The sequence below is a fragment of the Xiphias gladius genome, chromosome 15, assembly GCF_016859285.1.
Source record: "Xiphias gladius isolate SHS-SW01 ecotype Sanya breed wild chromosome 15, ASM1685928v1, whole genome shotgun sequence".
NCBI classification, from domain to species: Eukaryota; Metazoa; Chordata; class Actinopteri; order Istiophoriformes; family Xiphiidae; genus Xiphias; species Xiphias gladius.
The window spans coordinates 33,465,912-33,488,847 of record NC_053414.1 but is presented as its reverse complement, the minus strand read 5'-3'; the positions used below and the strand labels follow the sequence as shown (position 1 = coordinate 33,488,847).

At 38.9% G+C, this 22,936-nt stretch overlaps 1 protein-coding gene across 1 annotated transcript in view; it reads right to left on the bottom strand.

The window, feature by feature from the left end:
* Positions 1-8,540: 8,540 nt before the first annotated feature.
* The window catches only part of LOC120800583 (glutamate receptor 2-like), a 101,955-nt gene continuing 87,559 nt past the window's right edge, over positions 8,541-22,936 (bottom strand). The window contains exon 19 of the mRNA XM_040146784.1: positions 8,541-8,932. Within this exon, the coding sequence (XP_040002718.1) occupies positions 8,798-8,932 (135 nt within the window). The 3' untranslated portion in view covers positions 8,541-8,797. The remainder of the gene's footprint in view (positions 8,933-22,936) is intronic.

Sequence of the window (22,936 nt, the reverse complement as noted above, 5' to 3'; positions counted from 1 at the left end):
AAGTAAACACAATCTGTTGAAGATCATCTTGTAATACGGTAAACTGAAGCTATTCTGGTAGTAGCAAACACACAAAGTCCAGGTTATGAAAATGTTATGAAATTTTTTTTTGGATCTGATTTTGGAGGTTCTGGGAGTGTGTAAAATTAATTCACTAGTAAATGTTAATATAAAGTCTTGAGTATATACATCAAGTCAACCTAGAAGCCAAAAGTGTTAGTCGGGTGTTTCTAATAAAGTGCTCTGTGAGTGTATATGCAATATACAGCAGACTCAATATATGTGTGTGAACACAGCGCACAACAGACAATGGAGAGAAAAAGTAAGATGCACAGACTAAAGCTGTCAAGCGCATGTATCTAGATGACTAGACTATTATGACAAACCAGCTTACATTGACAGCACTGGACACTAAATATTAACCGAATTCTACATACAATGTGTAAAGTACTAGACTGAAGTCAAAGATAAGTGAATAACCTGATGACCTGTCAAATGTAACCAGTATGAATTATTGTGCTGATGATCAACAGTTTATACATGTTTAATAACGTTAAAAAGTTTCAGACATAATTAAGAATGGCGGAAAAATGTGATCCTAGAGGGCGGGTTCCTATTCCCAAATGATGCAAACCAGAACCCACGGCAAAAGAATTTTGTTTCTAGCTTGTGCAGTAAGGAGGTTATCAGCAAAATTGTAAAACTGCTTCTACTACTACTACTACTACTACTGCTGCTGCTGCTGCTACTGCTACTACTACTACTACTACTACTACTACTGCTACTACTACTGTTACTGCTACTACTGCTGCTGCTGCTAATACTAACACTACTACTGTACTACTAATACTACTACTAACTACTGCTACTGCTACTACTACTGCTGCTACTGCTACTAATACTACTACTGTACTACTACTACTACTACTACTGCTACTGCTGCTACTATTACTAATACTACTACTAGTGTTACTACTACTACTACTACTACTACTACTACTACTACTGCTACTACCAGTACTACAGCTACTGTTATTACTACTACTACTGCTACTACTACTACTACTACTGCTACTACTACTGCTACTACTACTACAATTACTTCTATTAATAATTATTATTATAATGATTGGAGGACCAAAGATAATAATCCTTACAATTCCAAGAGCATTTCAGCACCCCTTCTTGGCCCCTTAACAATCTTATGCATCAGTTTGTTCCTGACAGCCAAGTGTCATAACTCATATGGCCACTATAGGTCATCGTCATGTAAACGTAAACAAAGATCATTTTAGGATTTTGAACAAATTACAAATAAAATAATGCTTCATCTGAGGACAGTGTATGTTTGAGTGCTTTTTAATGTCTCTCTGTGTTTTTAAGAATATTTTGAGTGCAAGAATAATGGTCTGATCAAAAAGAAATAATACAATAATATATCAATATAACATGTGTTAATATGTTAATGATATATCAAAAATAACCCACAATTTAGCCCCATTCGGACAGGTTTAACATTACAAGGGGAAGTGGAGAATAAAATATTCACTATGCTCCTTGGCACTTTAACTTACCGTTCCAGGTGACAATTTAACCATTGGGGAATTACAGGATATGCTCTGTAATGGACAATCCACCAGACAAAGCCAAGAGAGAAAGCCAAAAGCCTTGGCTTGGCGAGAGGGAGACATGAGGCAGACATTGTGTGAGGTGAAATTAAATCATAACTTAGTCACATCTAAACACACAAACATATTTATATAATTCAGTGGGACTTACTTACCATGGATATTATTATCTCAGATGTCCATGCCGAACCGTCCATAAATCTACGTTGAAATCATGGAGAAAAAGGCACCTTACAGCTTGCCTGAAAATCATCTCATAGTAATCCAGGGATAGTCATCTGTACATCCGTGCATACATTGAAAATAAGAACTGCTAATAGCTAATTGGGTATACTTTTAGTGGTGTCAATTTGGCACAATGGAAACGGGGCTTGATTGAGAAGACTAATACCTACATCAAACAGACTTTACAACAGCACAATTGACAAGCTCTTGCTCTCCTGATGGCTTTCATTTTTTCTGCCGTCATATTGGTTCCCAAAAAAACCTAGGTCTATATATTTGTGTTAGCATGTTTCCATCAATAGTTTTAGCAAAAGCATTTTTGATAAACTCAATTTTCACACTGATTGGATCTTATATGTGCAGTATACAACAAAATTGAGTACCCCTCTGGTCTATATCACTAAAAGGTCTATTTAATACAGTTTTAATTGTTTTTAGCCAAAGCCCAAGAAGAATGAAGCCAGTTAAATTGAAAAACAGAAATGTTTGACTAATCAAACTGTAATGAAAAGTTCATATTAAAGAATCAACAGAAAGAAAGTCAGTACACTCTTCATCAGTAGGATTCCATTCTTTTATTTTTTTTTTAAATATTTCGTATGTCCACCTTTATTTTTGATGACAGATTTAATCCTCACGGACATGGATGATACCAGTCTGACACAAATCTGTGGAGAAATGTTCTGCTGTTCCTCACAAATGCAGCTCTTTGCAGGAGGGGTTTTGTTGCTCTACCTTCTATTTGTCTATTGGACTCAAGTCAGGGACACACTTGGCCAGGTCATAGTTTTCACTTTTTTCTTCTTAAAAACTCTTGTATAATTTTTGGAGTGTGTTTGGGGTCATGTTGGAAAATTCCTCTCCTGCCAAACTTTTTGAGACTGGGAGTCATCTTTTCATTCAGTATTTTGGTATACAAGCTTACATTCATAGTGCTATCTATAAATGTCATCTCCCCTACACCTTTGCACTCATGCAGCCCCATATCAGCACACTCCCAACTCCATGCTCATGGTCAGCACTGTGCAGTCACTTTGATAGACTTGCCCAGGTCAACACCAAACATGCTGGCGCCCATTTGATCCAAACTAATTTATTTTGGTTTCATTTGACCGAAGAATACGCTGCCAACATTCATCAGGTTTTTTTTCATGTTCTCGGGCATAGTTTAATCTTGGAGTTTTGTTAGTAATGGTTTCCTTCATGGACGCCATCCATAGAGGATGACTTCATGCAGGGACCTTTGCACTGTCTGATCAGTCACTGAAACACCAATTTCCACAGATAATCCTTGTGCCAAGTCAGAAGCACTTACCCGTCTGTTTTTCAGTGCAAGGTTGTGAATTGTGCATAGTTTTATTTTTTTAAAGATGGCCACTGCGCCCTCTGTTATTGGTAGTATGACTCTTCCTATACCTCCTAATCACTGCTGCAACTGTGTCTCACCTCATGTTCAGTAGCTTACGGATGCACTTGTACCCTCTCCCATCTTTGTGAAGTCTCACAATCTGGTTTCTTATTTGTTCAGACAGTTCCTTACCATGTTGCAGTATTGTATTATACACAACCCAGACCAGAACTGAGGAAGCTGTGATGTTCACAGGTTCTTTTATAACCTCGTTCATGCAATTAGCCTGAACTGGAAATCACAGGTGTACTCACTTTTGTTGTATTGAGGTTGTACATTGGGGCAATTATTTTCAATGTAGTCTAACCTGTTTGTTTTTATTATGTTGTTGTAATTGTTTTATTTATACATAAGATCAAATACCCTACACCTCCAATTATCGTAAAATGACAGGGTTTTGATCAATGTAAGTGATATTGCACAAAATTCTTAAGAAACAATACATATACTGTATAAATACATACACACATAAACACACTAACACACACATATATGTAAAACAAAGTAGAAACAGGTAGCTCTTCATGCGGAAAATACAAGGACGTCACTGGACGCGTTAAAAATCACTGAACAATGAGCAAAATCACCACACCTTCCCTAGAGAAATAAATCCAGTCTGAATGGGGCTTTAGTGGTATATTTTTGTGGTGTCCATTTATCAAAGTCTTAATTTGCTCTGTTGAAAAACAACTTACAAGATTTTGGTCAAAATTAATAACTTTAATAGAAAATGAAGTAATACTAGAGGCAAAGTCAGAAGTGAAGAGTGATCATTTTCACATTTCTCTCAGTGGTTGACATGTTTGGGAGCCATTCAGTGGTAAATAATTTTCACTTGATCATAACACCATGAATATGGTAATTACCAAATGTTGCCATGGCAGAAATAATATGAATCCATGAGAAGAAATGGAAGTAGATACCTTGACATTTTCAGCTTCTCTTTAACTGGTGTTTAACATGTCTTGGGCATGTATTGTGTTGTAGGAGAAGCTTTTCAGCTAACCGGCTAGCTTTTAACTAGCAGCACAAATAATAGCGTCCTGGTGAAAGAAAATAGCAGACTTGAGTTCTTAAAAGCATACACTTTACATAACAAAAACCACATTAATACTGCAATTAATATTGTTAATATTATTATTATTACTATCATTATTAAACACTAAAATGCAGCCAGGCACAAAGCTTCAGGCTGAAAAGTTCATCTGAAAGAAAAAACTCAAAGTGACATGCAAACGTTCTCTTCAACCTCCTCATCGTCGTTGTCATCATCAGTGCAGTGTATTTATTTAAACAAAGGTTTTTGTTCACAGTTTTTTAATCCACCTCACAGCAGTGAGAGCTCCCTATTGGCTCAGGTTACAGTATCAGCAGCTGCCATCGGCTGAGCATGGAGAGCTCTGATTGGTTCTCAGTCTGTTTGGCACATCTTCAAGGTGACTTCCAAACTTGAATGACAAAACTATGTGCATGTTGTGCGTGCAACAAGGTGTGTATCCGATATACTGTATGTCAGTGTGCACTGTTTTACTGTATAGATGATTAGGGAAGTTTATTTTTGTCTATGTTGCTGTTGTAGTGTTTTTACCTATAGACAGGGATGGGCAGTATTTCTCATGTGTTTGAAGTATTATATTAAAATGAGCATACAGTATATTTAAAGGGGCACCCCACCAATTCAGTCCTCCTCAGCAAGTGAAAACTGTTGTATAATATCTTCTGTGGCTCTGGAGGAGTGTTGTCAAGTCTGAAAAAAATAACCCGGATGTCATACTGATATCACCTTATCTCATCTTGAGGTTGGATACTACAAATTTGTTTCAGAAGTATGCGCATCTGATCGTTCCATTTAATCTTGGATGGGTGCTATCAGAATAAAAATTTGGACAGGATCTCTGACAGATCATGTTTTGGGCCATTCATTTATCTTCTTTTTGATCCTCTTGTGTTCTTTAATGGAAATACGAGACTTTCACGAGCTGAAGTTTTACTGAAGCTAACTGAATCCCGTTAGCTTCAGTAAAACTTCAGTTCATTTGAAAATCTAAGGCCTTGATTTTGTGTTTTATTTAAATGTGATGACAATGATATCGTTTTTTTATATCATACATCCTTTAATCCCAGCGACGGCAGGGGTCAACATTAACAGTGCTATTGGTTTGAATAAGTCAATCAATTCTAGTGAGATTTGAAATTTTCATTTCGTAAAAAAGAGATAAATTGAAACGTCACCAGGATGCACATCATTTTCCTTCTCCAGGGCGCAAAAGTCAGCACCATGATCAGAAAGTGCCAGAGGCTGAATATCTGGCCCAAACTTCAATATTGAATTGAAGTTGGGGCCATGTGAAACAAAGATATAATCTATTAGCGAAAAAGATTGGTGCCTACCTGAATAGAAAGTAAAGTCAGATGAGGCTGGGTTCTTTGACCCTTAAACATCAAACACTCCGCAGGTCACAGACCAAATTTTGCAAAGTATTAGATGATGATTTTTAACAGGACTACAAAATTTATACTGGAAAGCCTATGCTACAAAGTAGGCACATAGAGTTTGTAATAGATTTAGGAATTTGCCAGTCAGAATGGGTCACCTGAAGTAACATTACTGTGTTGTATTTTGGGAACTGTGAGATTGTGTATTTTTTGGAACTTGACCAGTACTAGACTAATACCTTTAATATCTTGACAATTAATACTGCATGGATAATTTCATCACCAATTGTGAGTTCTATCTTGTTTTTATTCTAAACATCTTGAAATACTTCACTTCACATACCCTTCAGCATCACATTCCACATTCCCTCAGTTTATGTAAAAGCCTAACCAGGGACTGGGGCTACAAATTAGCTTCAGCCACGCACGCTATGTGCATTACATCTGTTGCATTTCCTCTTCCTATGTTACGGCATTTATCTGTATTGTCCCTGTTCAATAAATACTGTAAATGAGAAGTGAATTATTTTTATATCAGTATGTAGTTAGGTAGAGCAGTGCAGCAACATCCAGTAAGTCCAGTATTCAAGTGCACTGCTGGCTGCAAGTCACATACATTTAGTCATTTGACTGAAAGACAAGTGAGGAGCATATTATACATGTCATGTCAGTGGAATACATAAACTGTAACTGTAAAAAGAACTGATAATAGAACACCATGCAAATTCTATGTATAAACTTCCTGCCAGTAGCCATGTGTGTAGTTTTTGGGACAAAACCATTCATGACCACATCACCACAATTTCTGTCCCCTTGTTCATCCCGTCCCCCTCGTCAAAATTTACATTATCTATTGTCATCAGTACAGCTGTCTACACTTGCCACATATTTTCACATTTCAAGTCTATTGTCCTTTAACTCATGCATGTACAGAAGGTAACAAATTAAAGGAAAAACCAACATAAAGTGTCTTTTTAAGGTGTTGGGCCAACATGAGCTAACAGAACATATTCAATGTACCTTGGCATTGAAGTCTCTGGACACTACTGGAGGGATGGAACACCATTCTTCCAAAAGATATTCTCCCATAAAGTGTTTTGATGATAGTGGTGGACAGTGCTGTCTAACACGTTGGTCAAAAATCTCCAAAAGGGTGTTCAACTGGGTTGAAATGTAGCGACTGCAAAGGCCATAGCACATGATTCACATCATTTTCATACTAATCAAACCATTCAGTGACTCCTCCTGCCCATTCTGGAAGCATCTGCATTTCCTATGTTTCTCCACTCATTTATTGAGGTTTTTCCTTTAATTTGTCACCTGTCTATAACTACAAGTTTGTGTGCATTTGCTGCCATCATCTTAAAGAAACAAAGCATAGCTTCTATACTCCGTGTCTTTAAGATCAGTCATAACTGCTACTGCCAAATTTGATACCCCAATCCTACCCAAGACCCAAAGCTGTATTTTTGCTTTATTTAATCCATTACAGACCGTTCACTCACCAGGCTAATGTAATGCAATGCTATACAGTATCTTTACCTGTTCCCACATGGGACTGTGTATCCACTTAGAACATGACACGCACAGATGCTGATGACTGGCACAGTCAGAGAGAGAAAGAGAGCAATTGCATAATTAATCGCATTTGAAAATAACTGAATCCAAACCTGGCCTGAGCCTGAAGCTTTACACAACAAAACAGTCTGAAACTGACCTAAAACCAGATCCACTAGTGGGTCCAGTTGTGTTTGTGTGGGATAGCTGAACTCAACTTAAACGGCAAGTTTTATTTAACATTTAACCTCTACCAGGGTGGCTGTAACCTAACAATGTCACCATAGTTAATTTCTACTTACAGTTTGCAAGTCTAAATTTTCTATGTTTATGAGTGTGTTTCTCTCATATTCTACCCATTTTAAACATCAACTCATCCCTGTTAATTTTGACCTTAACCTGCATAACTCGTACTACAGCGTTCTCCTGCTGACACATGCTAAGTACCTAGCTCCTTCCATTGACCTACAAGTGACACTCCCTTATTAACCCCCAGGGGTCGCTGGTGCAGTTACCAGGCTTGAAACCCCAATTGGTTTCTCACCGACAAACACTAACTTTTGTTCACTGACAGGGACTAGACCCAGGTCCATCTCAATGAAAACTTTGCAGTCTATGTGTTGCTTTCAACCCAGTAATTCTCAGTGCCCCCTGGTTGCATTTGTTTGTTGTTTTTTAATGCTACCAGTAGGGGTCACCAAAGTCAGAAATGATCAAATCCTACACAAAGGGACTTTAAAAGAAGTTGTGATTATTGTCTATCAACATATATGTTGACGATACAAACATATACAAACTTGTTTTTTGCCCATCCCTGTGTACTGTGTACTTACACCGTGTGTGTATGTGTGTGTGTGCGTGTGTTTGTGTATGTGCCAGTCCATGCATCTCTTGGGTCTGGTAAAAGTCTCTACTAATTAGGGATTTTCAGGCAGAAATAAGGAAAACAATTAGGAATAATAACATCATTATCATTATCTGCTATCACAATTACTATTATTTCAAGGATGTGATTTTTCAGGACATCAGTTCTGTTCATAGCACTTGCACTCATTTTGACCAAGATTCTGTTTTTAAACCCATCATTCCTGATCACATCCCCGATTAATGCTGTTATTGCGTTAACGTCAGCATCACTGTTGTCCTAATTTTTTATACAAGATGAGCCTCCATGGCAAAAAATCTACTAAACAATGATGCGTGTTTGTTTAGAAAACTGTCCCCTGTGCTTGTTTTTCATGTATTTGTAAATGACCAGTCACTGATGGTCAAGTGATTCACTCCATAGGTGGGCAGGTCTTTGCTGATGCCAGACAGCCAAGTGGTGAGAGGACAACATCTGTCCAGTCTTTCTAGATTAGATGTTAAAGAGTGAGATTCTGAGTCCTCAGAGAGATATGATTGGCTAAACTCCAGATTTAATATCAGGGCAGATCAGCTTTGGTGAGTGGTAATTTGTCATGATGACAAGCATTTCCATGTACTTTCAGAGGGGAAGGAACTATGTGTCTTGACTGGCTGTAAGGCACTGACTCAGGTGTGGTCAGGAGAGATCAGTCATGCTGAGGCTCATGGGTAATCCTGGACGGAGGTAAGCCACCGGGACACGGCCATTCTCACTGGTCGATCCTGTGATGGATAGACGAGCTTTGGAGCGCATTGCATCTGTGAATTTCATCTGTGCAAGGAAAAAAAATATGTTAACCTTATTTTAATCATCACACCAAAACCCAAACTGCTGTTTTTCTTCTGATACAATGTTGCTATGACCTGTGTGGTTCAGACTTACATTAGATGTCTGGAAAACTGGAAAGTGTCTGGAAAGTGTGGTGTCATGAGGTTTGAGTAAATATGTTTTTCAGTCAGTACTATCAAACTCCTCTCATATTCAAGTTTCATAGCTCTCAGTGTGTAAAGACACATTATTGCAGAGACAGAAACTTAATTTTCATATACCTTTACATAGAGACCATTTGCTATGACACTAATACCCGATTCAGACCAACACAGTGACACAGATCAAACTCGCATTTGGTGTCTATCTGAATGGGTTAACATGCACCAGCTGATGGCTTCATAACCCTTCTTCTTCTTCCGACCAGGTTTGGACGTGGCTAGGAGGCTGCCCTGCTTTGGTGATGTGCTGTTACTACCAAGGCCCAAAAATAATTCAGTGATACAGATGTTGCGACGTCATATAACCGAGAAGTGACAAAGAGAGATAGAGAAAGAAAGAGAGGAGAGGGAAACAGAAAGCAGACACAAGTTGATCAAGAAGACCCGCATCATCGGTGCACCTGCTGTCTGAAAGGGGTATTAGATCAAAGGACAGTTGCGAGGAATGTTGCCTATCAATGAACATAACACTGAACAATGAACAATAACAGAACTGCTTAATATAAATATTGTATTTTTAAATAATTTTTGCATCAATGTACTAAAATACTTGCAATAGTAGTATTAAACAGTATTAAGGTACAATTTCATCTACATCACCCATTCCTTTTGCTGCTCTTTGCAATGTGGTCATTTCGAAGATTGTCTTCATTTTTTACAATCATTCAAAAATACTACGGTATTTGCCTATAAGGTATTTGCCTATAAGCCATATATACAGTGGGGTCCAAAAGTCTGAGACCAATTTTCCATTCCATTCTATTTCCTCACTGTATAAATATAACTATATGTACACAGAGGGAGACAGAGAGGAAGTGAGAGAGAGAAAGAGAGAAACAAAAAAGAAAATAATTACTTTCAAATCTAAAACAAAATGTCCTGAAGCCACTGAATGCAACGACACATGCTACAGCATTATGTAATGAATGAATGGAAAATGTGCGTAAATGTAATGTATTGGGTTGTGTTTGTATGTTGCAGTATGGCCGGAGTGTTGAGAGACGTGTGAGGCAAATCAAATCATTGAGGAAGGAACATTGGCATTATCTGAGTATGAATTCTGGCTTGGAGGCAAGAAACTTCTCACATTATCTCCTTGGTAAGAATATATTTCTATGGAGACTGATGCTGCTACAGCATCTTATGTTGAGCTTTTGTTACACTGAATTAGTTTTATTTAAACAAAAGGTTATGACGATAACTTTTGTTCCCTGAAGGAGATAAGGTACAATACATATACTACAGGATATCTTGTCTCTTTATGACCTGACAAAAGATCTGTCGTGACATACACTGACTGAGCACTTTTTTAGGAACTCCTGTACAACTGCTTATTCATGCAATTATCCAGTCAGCCAATTATGTGGTAGGAGTGCATTGCATGAAACCATGCAGATAGAGGTCAGGAGCTTCAGTTAGTGTTCACATCAAACATCAGAATGGGGAAAATATGTGATCTCAGTGACTTTGACTGTAGCATGATTCTTGGTGGCAGGCGAGCTGGTTTGAGTCTTTCTGAAACTGCAAAAAGCAGAAAACATCCAGTGAGCAGCAGTTCTGTGGACAGAAACACCTTGTTGAATAGAGAGGTCAGAGGAGAATGGCCAGACTGATTGGAGCTGACAGAGGCTACAGTAACTCAGATAATCACTCTTTACAACTACAGGGAGCAGAAAAGCATCTCGGAATGCCCAACACATCCGACCTTCAGGCAGAAGTGCTACAACAGCAGAAAACCATGTTTGGTTCCACTCCTGTCAGCCAAGAACAGAAATGTGAGGCTTCAGCGGGCACAGCCTCACCAACACTGGATAGGTGAAGACTGGAAAAATGTAGCCTGGTCTGATGAAGCTGGATTTCTGCTGAGGAATGTAGATGGTCAGAATTTGGCATCAATAGCATGAATCCATGGACCCTACCTGCGTTGTTTCAATGTCCAGGCTGCTGCTGGTGGTGTAATGGTATGGGGAATGTTTTTCTTGGCACACTTTGGGCCAAATTGTTTTCATGGAAATGACACTGAGTTCAGTGAACTTCAGTGGCCTCCCCAGTCATCAGATCTGAATCCAATAGAACACCTTTGGGATGTGGTGGAACGGGAGATTGAAAGAAAAGGGAGGCCCTACCCGGTATTAGTAATGTGTTTCTAATAAAGTCTTCATTGAGTGTATCTTAGGCAATGCTGTATGTGAATGTTAGGCCCCCACCTGCGCATCTAATTCCTCAGTTTGATATCCGCTCTTCACCCAGCCTAGCTGTGTTACAAGGCAGTATTGTGGTGTACTCATCCCTCTCCTTCAGGAAATAGATATAGACATCGGTTCATTACCTTTCAGTTGATTCACTCGGTACAACACATATGACATGGGAAACAATGTATATATTTGACCTGTAGAGCAGTCACTGATCTGGAGGCAAATCTCCAACATGGGTGCATTGTAGACCAAGCAGGAACATGTAAATGTTTCATCTAAATGGCAAAACAGAACCAACCCAAATTGAGGACAACTGGCTACAACTGCAACAACTGAAAAATATAATTCAAATATCTTTTAGCAAATCCCATGATGTTGCCCCTGGTTGGGTGTGCCGTCAGACCATGAGACATTGGAAAACCTTTGCTTTTACAATCCAGGGAAAGCCACTGTTTTGACAGGGCTTTGCCCTTCGCTGCACTGACAACACGGACAAATACCTGGTCACATAACTGCACATATGATGGCAGACTATGTAGGTATGTAACACTTGCAAAGCACACTAGGAATGCAACATTCCCTGCTCCTCAGCTGCAAAAATTGGCAGGCAAAAGCTTCAGAGATTAAAAGCTGCACTACAGTTGCAATAGCCTTTAGAACAACAAAATTACAGCTTTAACAACCTTTGTTCATCTCTGAACGGAAAACCACTCATTATTGCTCTCTTGCTCAGCCTTCTTTTCATTAAACATGCTGAGTCTGTGCATGTGCATCACTCCAGAAAGCCACGGTGAGCTGACTAACCCGTAACACCATACGGAAGAATGCTACTGCCCTCTGGTGAGCTAGTGGAGAATGGCACTACTCTTATGATTTATTTGGTTTATCTTGCCTGCTGTGTTCTGAGCACAAAAAGCACTGTTTATGAACTGAAGGTACTACTTGGAAATTGACCAACATTTTAGATACTTTGTGTGGTTACCTGAGAACCTTTTAACAAACTCAAACTAGGACCTAACTCCTGAGACAAATGTCCATTTGTGTCCAGAAAGAGGGAATTATGTTTAGGATACTGTGTTATGGGATGTAGTCCATGGTGATCCTGATTTTGTTGAGCAAGGCCGTCAATGGACTCTCTAGACAATCCTGCCTCCTTAAAAATTATGTTCATATACAGCGAAAGTGCAACAAAACTGTTTCCTGCGAAAGATATTTGCTGACTGGATTACATTCACAGGCAACATATGCTCTGAATGAATGAAGTGCTACATTTATTAAAAGCTGCTAAATCGCCAGGACATGGTTGGTGTGGATGGTGTATGTACAAAGCACACAACTGTCACACCGGAAACCAGAGTCCAGTCTGTGGTTAGATTTAAGTAACAAAAGCACATTGGTTACGGTTTTGTATTATATCAGATCAAAATCTTTCCTAAACATAACCATGAAAAAGTTTAATAATGCTGGAGTCAATACAAGTGGATATTGTACAGCCTGTGAACATTTCAATGATATGTTCAGTACCAACATATTTGCGACTTGCCAAATACATAAATGAACAACATATCCTCATTATGTTAATAGAAAACATAATCCGGTTGCAATTACGTTTCCTACAAAATGTATTTGCTGTTGCAGTTTCGTTGTATATGAACATAATTTTTATGAGACAGGGTTGCTCTACGAACACTTGCGCTCCACCAGACACATCGCCTAGTAAGATTGTAGCATGGGGACAGACCAAAAGAAACATGAAATGAAACACTGGGCTAACTAGGTGTAACTTGCTAAATCTTCTGGGTAAGGTGTTCTTAGCTAGGATAAGAGCGTAAGAACTGAGCCGTGACTGTGGTGTGTGTGTGTTTGCTGGTGGCTTTTTACAGCGGCTTTATATTTTCTGACTTCCAATGCGACTCTAATGCCTTCATACCCAAAGTTCCCAGTTTGAGTGTTTTCTTGCACAAGGTACAGCAGGCTTCAAATTCATGATTTTCCACAGGCTTCAACCAAGCACTGTTCTCGAGCCAGATCTCGTTGAACTTGCACTTACCCATATTGGACGAAAGAAATGTTAACAGAAACAATTTTAACTTATTACTTCCAGAGGTATCCATTTTTTTGATGAGAGGAGACACCACGTCAGTCCATACACCACACTGCGACATGCTAGCCGGGTGTGCTTTGATATTCTGAGCGAGCTGCACAGTTTGCATTAGTGGTTATTGGTCCATGTTGGTTTTCTTATGTAGTTTTGTTACAGTCTGATCAAAACAAATGTTTCTCAAAAACACATTTAAAAGCGAGGCTGAAGTTAATGCAACTTTATAAAAGTAAGGTTAACTTCATAATCCAATCAATTTTTGAAACCTGTCAAAATTATATCTAAGACATTTAAGACATTTTAAGGCCTAAAATTCAGATGATTGGATTTTAGACTTTTTAAGACTTTTTAAGGACCCACAGAAACCCTGTGTTAAGATTGGGCCTCACATATGTCACTACATCATCTTCCTTTTAGGCGTTATTAGAGGTGTCTTCAATCAGGCCATTCAAGGGTGTGATATCCCATGCTGTATTTGTTGTACCGAGTAAGTCAACTGAAAGGCAACAGTGATATTACACTTACATTTTTTTCCAGTGTGATGTTGCTACCAATCCAAACCCCTCCATCTTTTAAATGAAATTATGGGGCTGTCTAAAGAAAAGCTTTAAGGTAGATGGGAATGATTGGCAAATGAGTCAGTCCATTGAAGAGGATGATTGGCTAGAAAGTAAGAAAGGAATAGGAGATACAGGGAGAGCCATGGGGATCAGGGATGGAAAAAAGTAAAAAACGGAAAAGTGGAGGTGGGTGAGAAGACTATGAGGGGGGAAGAGAGGAAAGGAATTAAGGGAGGAGAGGGCAAAAGAGAGCAGTGAGGGTAGGAAGAGTGGTAAAGAGGAGAGAAGAGGTCAGGAGAGGTGAAAAAAAAGGGACAGAGGAAGTGAGCAAGCTGCTGGGTAATGAGTGAACAAAGGAAAGGAGTATCACAGCCATATACAGTTTTGACCAGATACCTTGTATTCAGTGTTAATCTAGATTCTGTTATGGTTATTATGGTCTTCATGTTACAATTGTATATCAAGAACAATTTCTGCATTCACATCATGCACTGAATATTCAGTAAATCATATCACTCAGCTATGCCAGCCAACCTCAATGGCACCTTTTGTCTCATCACCATGATGTTAATTAGCAAAGAGATTCAATGTAAATGGATATTAATGAAATCATAGGACTGGGCTGACACGTTATTTATTATTGATTTTTTGTGAACGTTCCATGAAAATGTTTGCGTAATGGTTATTGCTGTGGTAGACTTATTTGTTGCTGTTTTAAATGATTGTTCTCATTTTTCAAGTTGTACCTAACAATTATTTCATAATCTCAAGTAAAAGCAGATATTTAAACTTATCGTAGGGCCTAAAAAAAGAGCCGAGTGGTGACAAGCTGATTAAGGCCAGAAAAAACATTACCTGTACTATAATGGTAACATGGTAAATTCAGCATAATACAAATATCACCAGCAACAAGAGGTTTGACTTTGCCATTTTTTTCAATAGATAAGTTACTGCCATTGAAACCAAACACTGGAGATGTTTCACATTAACATCCTACCAGAAAAGATTTGAGCCACTGGAAGACAGGAAATGTCGAGTTTCCCTGATGGTAGCATAACAGCGATTGAAAACAAATAATCAGAAAAAAAAAGTTAAAGAACAAGCATGAAGCTTAAAAAAAAGTTTTCCGCAAGTGAATGTTTTGATCAGTGAAAATGCAATTTGCCATAAACATAATGTGAATGCAGTTGTTGTTTAAGTTATTGTTTGAATTACTACCAATTAAAAGCTAATTGTCTAAACATTATTTATGACTGTGAGGTGAGGGAAGTTTTAGCCATCAATCATCGCTCTCCTACCCGTGTTAGATCTTGACGCTCTCAATGCCGTAAACGTTGTAGCCCTCTTTATAGGTGGCGTAGTTTGGCTGGTGGCTGGGGGACAGCAGGTTGAAGTTGGGGGCATGTTGAGGAGAAGACAGAGTGTGTGTGTAGTTTCCTGTGTGCTGGGGGGACGACAAGGTGTTGGCTGCCACCTTTATAACAAAAATAAAGTCATTGTTACTACAATACTGATTGTGCTTATGTAACAATGATGACCCCTTAGCTGTGTGACTGTTACTGATTCAAGTGACAACAATAGTAATAGTTTTGTATTACGGGAGAGAGAGGGAGAGTTAGAGAGAATAGCCTTTCAAGGTCTGTCTACGCATGAAAATGTGCTAAAATCTAATACTCCTTTTTACAGTAAATAGCAACAGTATGTATGTGTGTGTACACCAAAGTATCATGTTGGAAATAATAAAAGAACAAAATGTAAGAAAAAAAGACAAAAAAGAAATGTATTTCCTATAGGATTCCACATCCCAGGAGACAGTCTTTACAACCCTGGGTCAGCACCTTTGCCTACCACCTGACTGGCAGTGCAACAGACCCCTGTGTTTAGCTGGCTCACATGGGTGAGGCCCCATGTAACTTCTTTGGGTTGGGCCTGATTGGGCCCCACTTACACAGACCTGGGTATGAAGTGCTCACCGGTGAGCACTCTACCCAGGCATGGCTCGAAGAAGATGGCTAACAGCATCACTGGGGCACCCAGTATCTTCAACCACAAAAACGTGTTTCTAGGGCAGTTAATAACTCAGATCAATTCATTTTGAGATTCTTTATTTATCCATGAAGGGGCAATTTGAGGCTTTCAGTCCACAAACAAAGCACACATAGACAACTCATCTACACACATATAAAAAATCCAGAGATACAAACATTAGAAAGAGTTAAAATACGCAAGGGTCCATAGCTGGTCAACAAAGTCCAGCACCACAAGGCAAATATGTTAAAAAGATGTGTTGTGGCACCCAGCCGATCCAGTATACATAAATGTGGTTTGTAGACTTGAGGGAAAGTTTTATGGACAATATAGTAATAAAAAGAACACCACTTTATCAGGCACAATAGTTGCACAGCCCTTAAACAGGCTCAGCTGAGCAAAACGCGTTGCTTTTGTCAGTGTCAATAAAAGACCCTTGATTATATTTCTACAGCTTGAATCTGCTGTCCCTACCTCAAACACTTCATCTTGTTGGTGCCAGCACCTCAACAGCTGTTGCCATTCAAGCTGTGCACAAAGCCTCTTTATTTTACTCTGAGTACTGCTGCACTTAGTTTATCATTACAACCCCAGCGTAATATTCCTATAATACCCCTATAAGGAGTTCTAAAACATTCCTGGGAAAGCTTATTGACCTACAGAGAACGTAACGTAATAGACATAATTTTGAAGTAACAGGATACTCAGAATTGTGTTTCTTTGATAGCTACATGTAGGAATACATGTGATGTACTGTGAAAAGTATTCAGTTACAGAAAACATCCAATAAAGACTAAAAATTACCAGTGATTTTTCTTATTTTTCTCACAGAAGCCACCAGGACTGTATGGGTGTTTCAATTAAATGCACATAAAATTAATGTTGCCCATGGAAACAACAAAGCCTGTCACAGTTCATTCAGTTATTAATTCTTTCTCTGCCTGCCTTTGCCAAGTATCACTAACTCTCTTGTCACTTCAGACCCAGCCACTCCTATAAGCCTTGCAGTTATCCCAGCCTTTCCCATCTTCCAGCCACCTGACTCCTCCCCACCAACCTACTAACCTGTTCCTCATTCCCCAATTACTTCCTAGTATAGACACTCACCAAACACTCTATTAGGAACACCTGTACAGCTGCTTATTCATGCAATTGTCTGGTCAACAAATCGTGTGTCAGCAGTGCAATGCATAAAATTCAGCAGAAACTGGTTGAACTGACAGAAATGCTACGGTAACTGAGATAACCACTCTTTACAACTTCGGTTAGCAAAAAAGCATCAGAATACTCAACATCTTGAACCTTGAGGTGGATGGGCTATAACAGCAGAAGAGCACGTTGAGTTCCACTCCTGTCAGCCAAGAACAGAAAACTGAGGCTGCAGTTGCACAGGCTCACCAAAACAGGTCAACTGAAGACTGGAAACATGTCTATTCTGATGAAACTGGATTTCTGCTGAGGCATGCAGATGGTAGTGTCAGCCTACCTTGTGTCAAAAGTTTAAGCTGGTGGTGATGGTATAATGGTGTGGAGAACGTTTTCTTGGCATACTATGGGTCCCTTAATAGCATATCAATCATGGTTTTTAATGCCACAGCCTATCTTGAGTATTGTTGCTGAACATGTCCAACCCTTTATGGCCAGTTTACCATCTTGTAATTGTCACTTCCAGCAGGATAATGGACCATGTCAAAGCAAAAGCAGTCAATATGGACCAGAATCTCAAAGGAATATTTCTACAGCTTGAATCTGCTGTCCCTACCTCAAACACTTCATCTTGTTGGTGCCAGCACCTCAACAGCTGTTGCCATTCAAGCTGTGCACAAAGCCTCTTTATTTTACTCTGAGTACTGCTGCACTTAGTTTATCATTACAACCCCAGCGTAATATTCCTATAATACCCCTATAAGGAGTTCTAAAACATTCCTGGGAAAGCTTATTGACCTACAGAGAACGTAACGTAATAGACATAATTTTGAAGTAACAGGATACTCAGAATTGTGTTTCTTTGATAGCTACATGTAGGAATACATGTGATGTACTGTGAAAAGTATTCAGTTACAGAAAACATCCAATAAAGACTAAAAATTACCAGTGATTTTTCTTATTTTTCTCACAGAAGCCACCAGGACTGTATGGGTGTTTCAATTAAATGCACATAAAATTAATGTTGCCCATGGAAACAACAAAGCCTGTCACAGTTCATTCAGTTATTAATTCTTTCTCTGCCTGCCTTTGCCAAGTATCACTAACTCTCTTGTCACTTCAGACCCAGCCACTCCTATAAGCCTTGCAGTTATCCCAGCCTTTCCCATCTTCCAGCCACCTGACTCCTCCCCACCAACCTACTAACCTGTTCCTCATTCCCCAATTACTTCCTAGTATAGACACTCACCAAACACTCTATTAGGAACACCTGTACAGCTGCTTATTCATGCAATTGTCTGGTCAACAAATCGTGTGTCAGCAGTGCAATGCATAAAATTCAGCAGAAACTGGTTGGAACTGACAGAAATGCTACGGTAACTGAGATAACCACTCTTTACAACTTCGGTTAGCAAAAAAGCATCAGAATACTCAACATCTTGAACCTTGAGGTGGATGGGCTATAACAGCAGAAGAGCACGTTGAGTTCCACTCCTGTCAGCCAAGAACAGAAAACTGAGGCTGCAGTTGCACAGGCTCACCAAAACAGGTCAACTGAAGACTGGAAACATGTCTATTCTGATGAAACTGGATTTCTGCTGAGGCATGCAGATGGTAGTGTCAGCCTACCTTGTGTCAAAAGTTTAAGCTGGTGGTGATGGTATAATGGTGTGGAGAACGTTTTCTTGGCATACTATGGGTCCCTTAATAGCATATCAATCATGGTTTTTAATGCCACAGCCTATCTTGAGTATTGTTGCTGAACATGTCCAACCCTTTATGGCCAGTTTACCATCTTGTAATTGTCACTTCCAGCAGGATAATGGACCATGTCAAAGCAAAAGCAGTCAATATGGACCAGAATCTCAAAGGAATATTTCCTACAGCTTGTAGACTCGGGGCCACGGAGACCTGAGGCTGTTTTTAGAGCAAAGGAAGGCTCAACCAAGTATTAGCACGGTGTTCCTAATAAAGTGCGCAATAAATGCATTTTCACCTAGTTTCTGCCAGATTGTCTATTGTGCCTAGCTGTAGCTTTCCAGCCTCACTTACCTGTTTCCGCATGCCTGTTTTGACCTCCTGCTTGTTTTTGGACTTTGCCTTTTGCCTGCTCCTTTACCTTCTTTTTGTCGGGTTCTACTGCCTGCATGGTGCTGACCACTGCCTGCCTCCTGTTTTTATCCTTGCCTGCTTTTGTCTACTGAGTGTAAATGAAGGTTAACTGTTTTTAACTTTTCATCAGTGTCTCTGAGTCCTTCCAATTTTGAGACAAAGCCTTGTATTATTGGTAGATAATAATACACAAACATTGTACGTGCTATATAGGTTTTTTTTTTTTTTTTTTTTTTTTTTTTTTCCCAGAGGCCACAGGTACTCAGAGACGAGGAGAGGTGTGACTACCCCCACATGTATGTGTGTATATATCTGTATACATGTATAAGAGAATAGTGCATTCAGAAAGTATTCTGACCCTGTCACTTTTTTAACATTTGTTATTTTGCAGCCTTATACTAAAATCTTTGAACTAATTTTTTTCCCTAATCAATCTATACTCCATACCCCATAATGACAAAGTGAAAATAGAAACCTGAAACCCACTGATGGGCCCCATCCAACCTGACAGAGCTTGAGAGGATCTGCAGAGAAGAATGGCAGAAAATCACCAAATCCAGGTGTGCAAAGCTTGTTGCTTCATACCCAAGAAGCCTTGAGGTTGTAATCAAAATTACTTAAACTAAGCACTGAATACTTATTTCGATGTGATATTTCAGTTTTTCCTTTTTTAATAGATTTTCAAATTAAAAAAATGCTATGTGCATACAGTACATCAAACTGGTGAAATTTGAAATTATGTAAAGGTGAGTTAATTTAAAACAGTTTAACAGGTTCCCCTATTTTTTTGATTTACACAATCTCTGAAGCACATACTGGAGCCAATTAAATATTGTGCAGTTTGAAGATGCTTTTGGGGAGAAACATATTTTTCTTTAAATGTCAGAGAACCAAGGCATGTGGCTAGTGTAAAATCAAAAGTATGCTCGATGAATATTGACAACGAGGTTCCAGAGAATCTTTTGACACAACTGGTCAAAAACCACAGACTAGTGGAGACAGTGGGTTTTTTCATATTTCCCAAATTAGCAAAAACTATTCCTTGGTGAAATGGACGTGGATAATACAAGGAAATGTTGCTCCACATAAGGAAGATGTGTATATAAGCTATTTGAATGTGTGGTATCAAGAAGCAAGAAATACTGCCCCCCCCCCCCTTGTTTTCTGTTTTGCTTCCCCGGTTTGTTCTGTTTGTATGTGTTTCTGTGTTTGGGGCGTGGCACCCCTCCATCTCCCTGCACACCTGCCTCTCATCTACTCATCGAGTCTGCTGCATATAATCCCTCCGTTCTTCAGCCACTCTTCACCAGAGGTTTAATATGATGCTTGTATGCACACTGCCCTGTTGTGATCCAGCCTTGGAATATGAGAACAGTTTTGTTGTCTGCACCAAAATGTCTTGATGAATCACTTTCCATCTCATTCCTTAGTGATGAAGTATCGGAATTTAGGAAACTTTTCCATTCCGTTTGTCATGACATAACTTATGTTCATTGCGGCCATAGTCATTTATAATTGGGAATTTCATCTAGATATAGCCTATCAGCTATGTCTAAAGTCCAGCATGTAAGGGTGTACTGGGGACTTTGTGATTGTTGGAGAAAACAGACTGTAGGTTTGCTGTTTCCTGTTTTTGTTGGTTTAGGTCGCCTACATATTCAATATCCATAAGTCTGAAGCACTTCAAAATACAGATGTTGTGTGACCTCTCTTCGCTACAATTTCCTCGTCTTGTGCGGAAGTTTGACCCCTTGCACAACCCTACACGTATAAACTACAAATGCCTGTTGCTGTAGCCTGAATGAGTGATTATGCAGATGGGGTTGACCCAAATGAAGATCAGATACAATTACAATTATATTTATATAATATCATCAGTAATGTGGGAAATTTTTTTGTAACAATTATCAAAATAGTTTTATCATCCAGCCCTGTGAGACTGGATGCAACACCCAAAAAAACACACACTACATCAGTCACTGTTGATCATTCATGCTATGACAGATTAGTTTTGAATATACCCAAATTTCTCATTAAACGGTGAGTTTACTTTTATAAGGTGTCTAATAAAGTTGAGTTTCACTTTTCATATTTGTCCGCATACACATGATCCTTCTCTGTTTGTGTCACCCCTCTCCCCCCCGGACACTGTCAGTGGTTCTGACACATTCATCATGACAGGTATTTAACAGTGTATCTTGACTGAATACATTTTTTTGTTTAATTTCCGTTACGGAAAAAAAATTGGTTTTACTGTTACTTCACTTTTCAAAATGATGTACTGTATGTGCACAGTTTCTTTCCACAATCATCATCTGAAGCGCGAAGGTTTCTCTGTGCTCACCTCAAATCTCTGCATTTTACACAGTTGTGAAAAAGAAATTTAATGTCTTCAGAGTTTGTAATTTGCAGCCTGTTTTGATGGGATATAGTGTTTCTTTAAATATGAGGCATCAAATGATGCAATCAAAGAATGAAGTCATGCAGGTAGCAAACAATGTACAAAATCAAAACTGTGCAATAATTGAGGGTCTACAGAATCATTTGACAATAATTTTGTCACACTGAGTAAAAAACCCACAGTTAGTATGATATTTGCATATTTTGTGATTTTTCGTACAATGTATAGGTGGAAATGGGGGTGGCGATTGTGCAGCTGAGTAGCTCATTAAGGAACACATGGATATAAAGTATTTTACTATGCGATGCACATTTAGTGAGTTTTATAAACCAAAACACTTTCAGCATTTATTTTAGCACCCTCTTATGTTTGACATGGGAACAATAAAAATAATAAGAACCTGGAACTAAACAATAGGGTTGTAACACCATTAGTGCTTAGACCCTAACGGCCAAGAGCATTGTTGAATAAGTGAAAAAAGCATACAGTTAGCTCCATAAATATTTGGACAGAGACACAATTTTCATAATTTTGCCTCTGTACACCACCATGATGGATCTGAAACAAAACCATCAAGATGTGATTGAAGTGTATACTTTCAGCTTTAATTCAAGGGGTTTAACAAAAATACGACATTAACCGTTTCGGAATTAAAACCATTTTTAAATATAGTCCCTAATTTTCAGAGGCTCAAAATTAATTGGACAATGGACTGATAATCACTTTCATGGGCAGGTGTGGCCTGTTCCCTCCTTATTTCATGACAGACGAAGCAGATAAAAGATCTGTAGCTGATTCCAAGTGTTGAATTAGCATTTGGAAGCTGTTCATGGAAACTCTCAATATGCCGTCCGAAGAGGTTTCAATGCAAATGAAGGAGGCCATCTTTAGGCTGAAAAACAATACCAAACTGTCAGACAGATGGTTAAAAACTTTAGGAGTGGCCAGATCAACAATTTGGTACATTCTTAAAAAGAAGGAATAAACTGGTAAGCTCAGCAACACCGAAAGGCTTGGAAGACCATAGAGGACAACTGGAGTGGATGATCGCAGAATTCTCTCCTTGCTGAAGAAAAACCCTTCACAACATCTAGGCAGAACAAGAACACTCTCGAGGAGGTAGGTGTATCGTTGAATCATTCAGTCAAGAGACGTCTTCATGAATGTAAAGACAGAGAATTTACCACAAGGTGCAAACCACTGGTAACACTCAAGAACAGAAAGGCCAGATTGGACTTTGCCA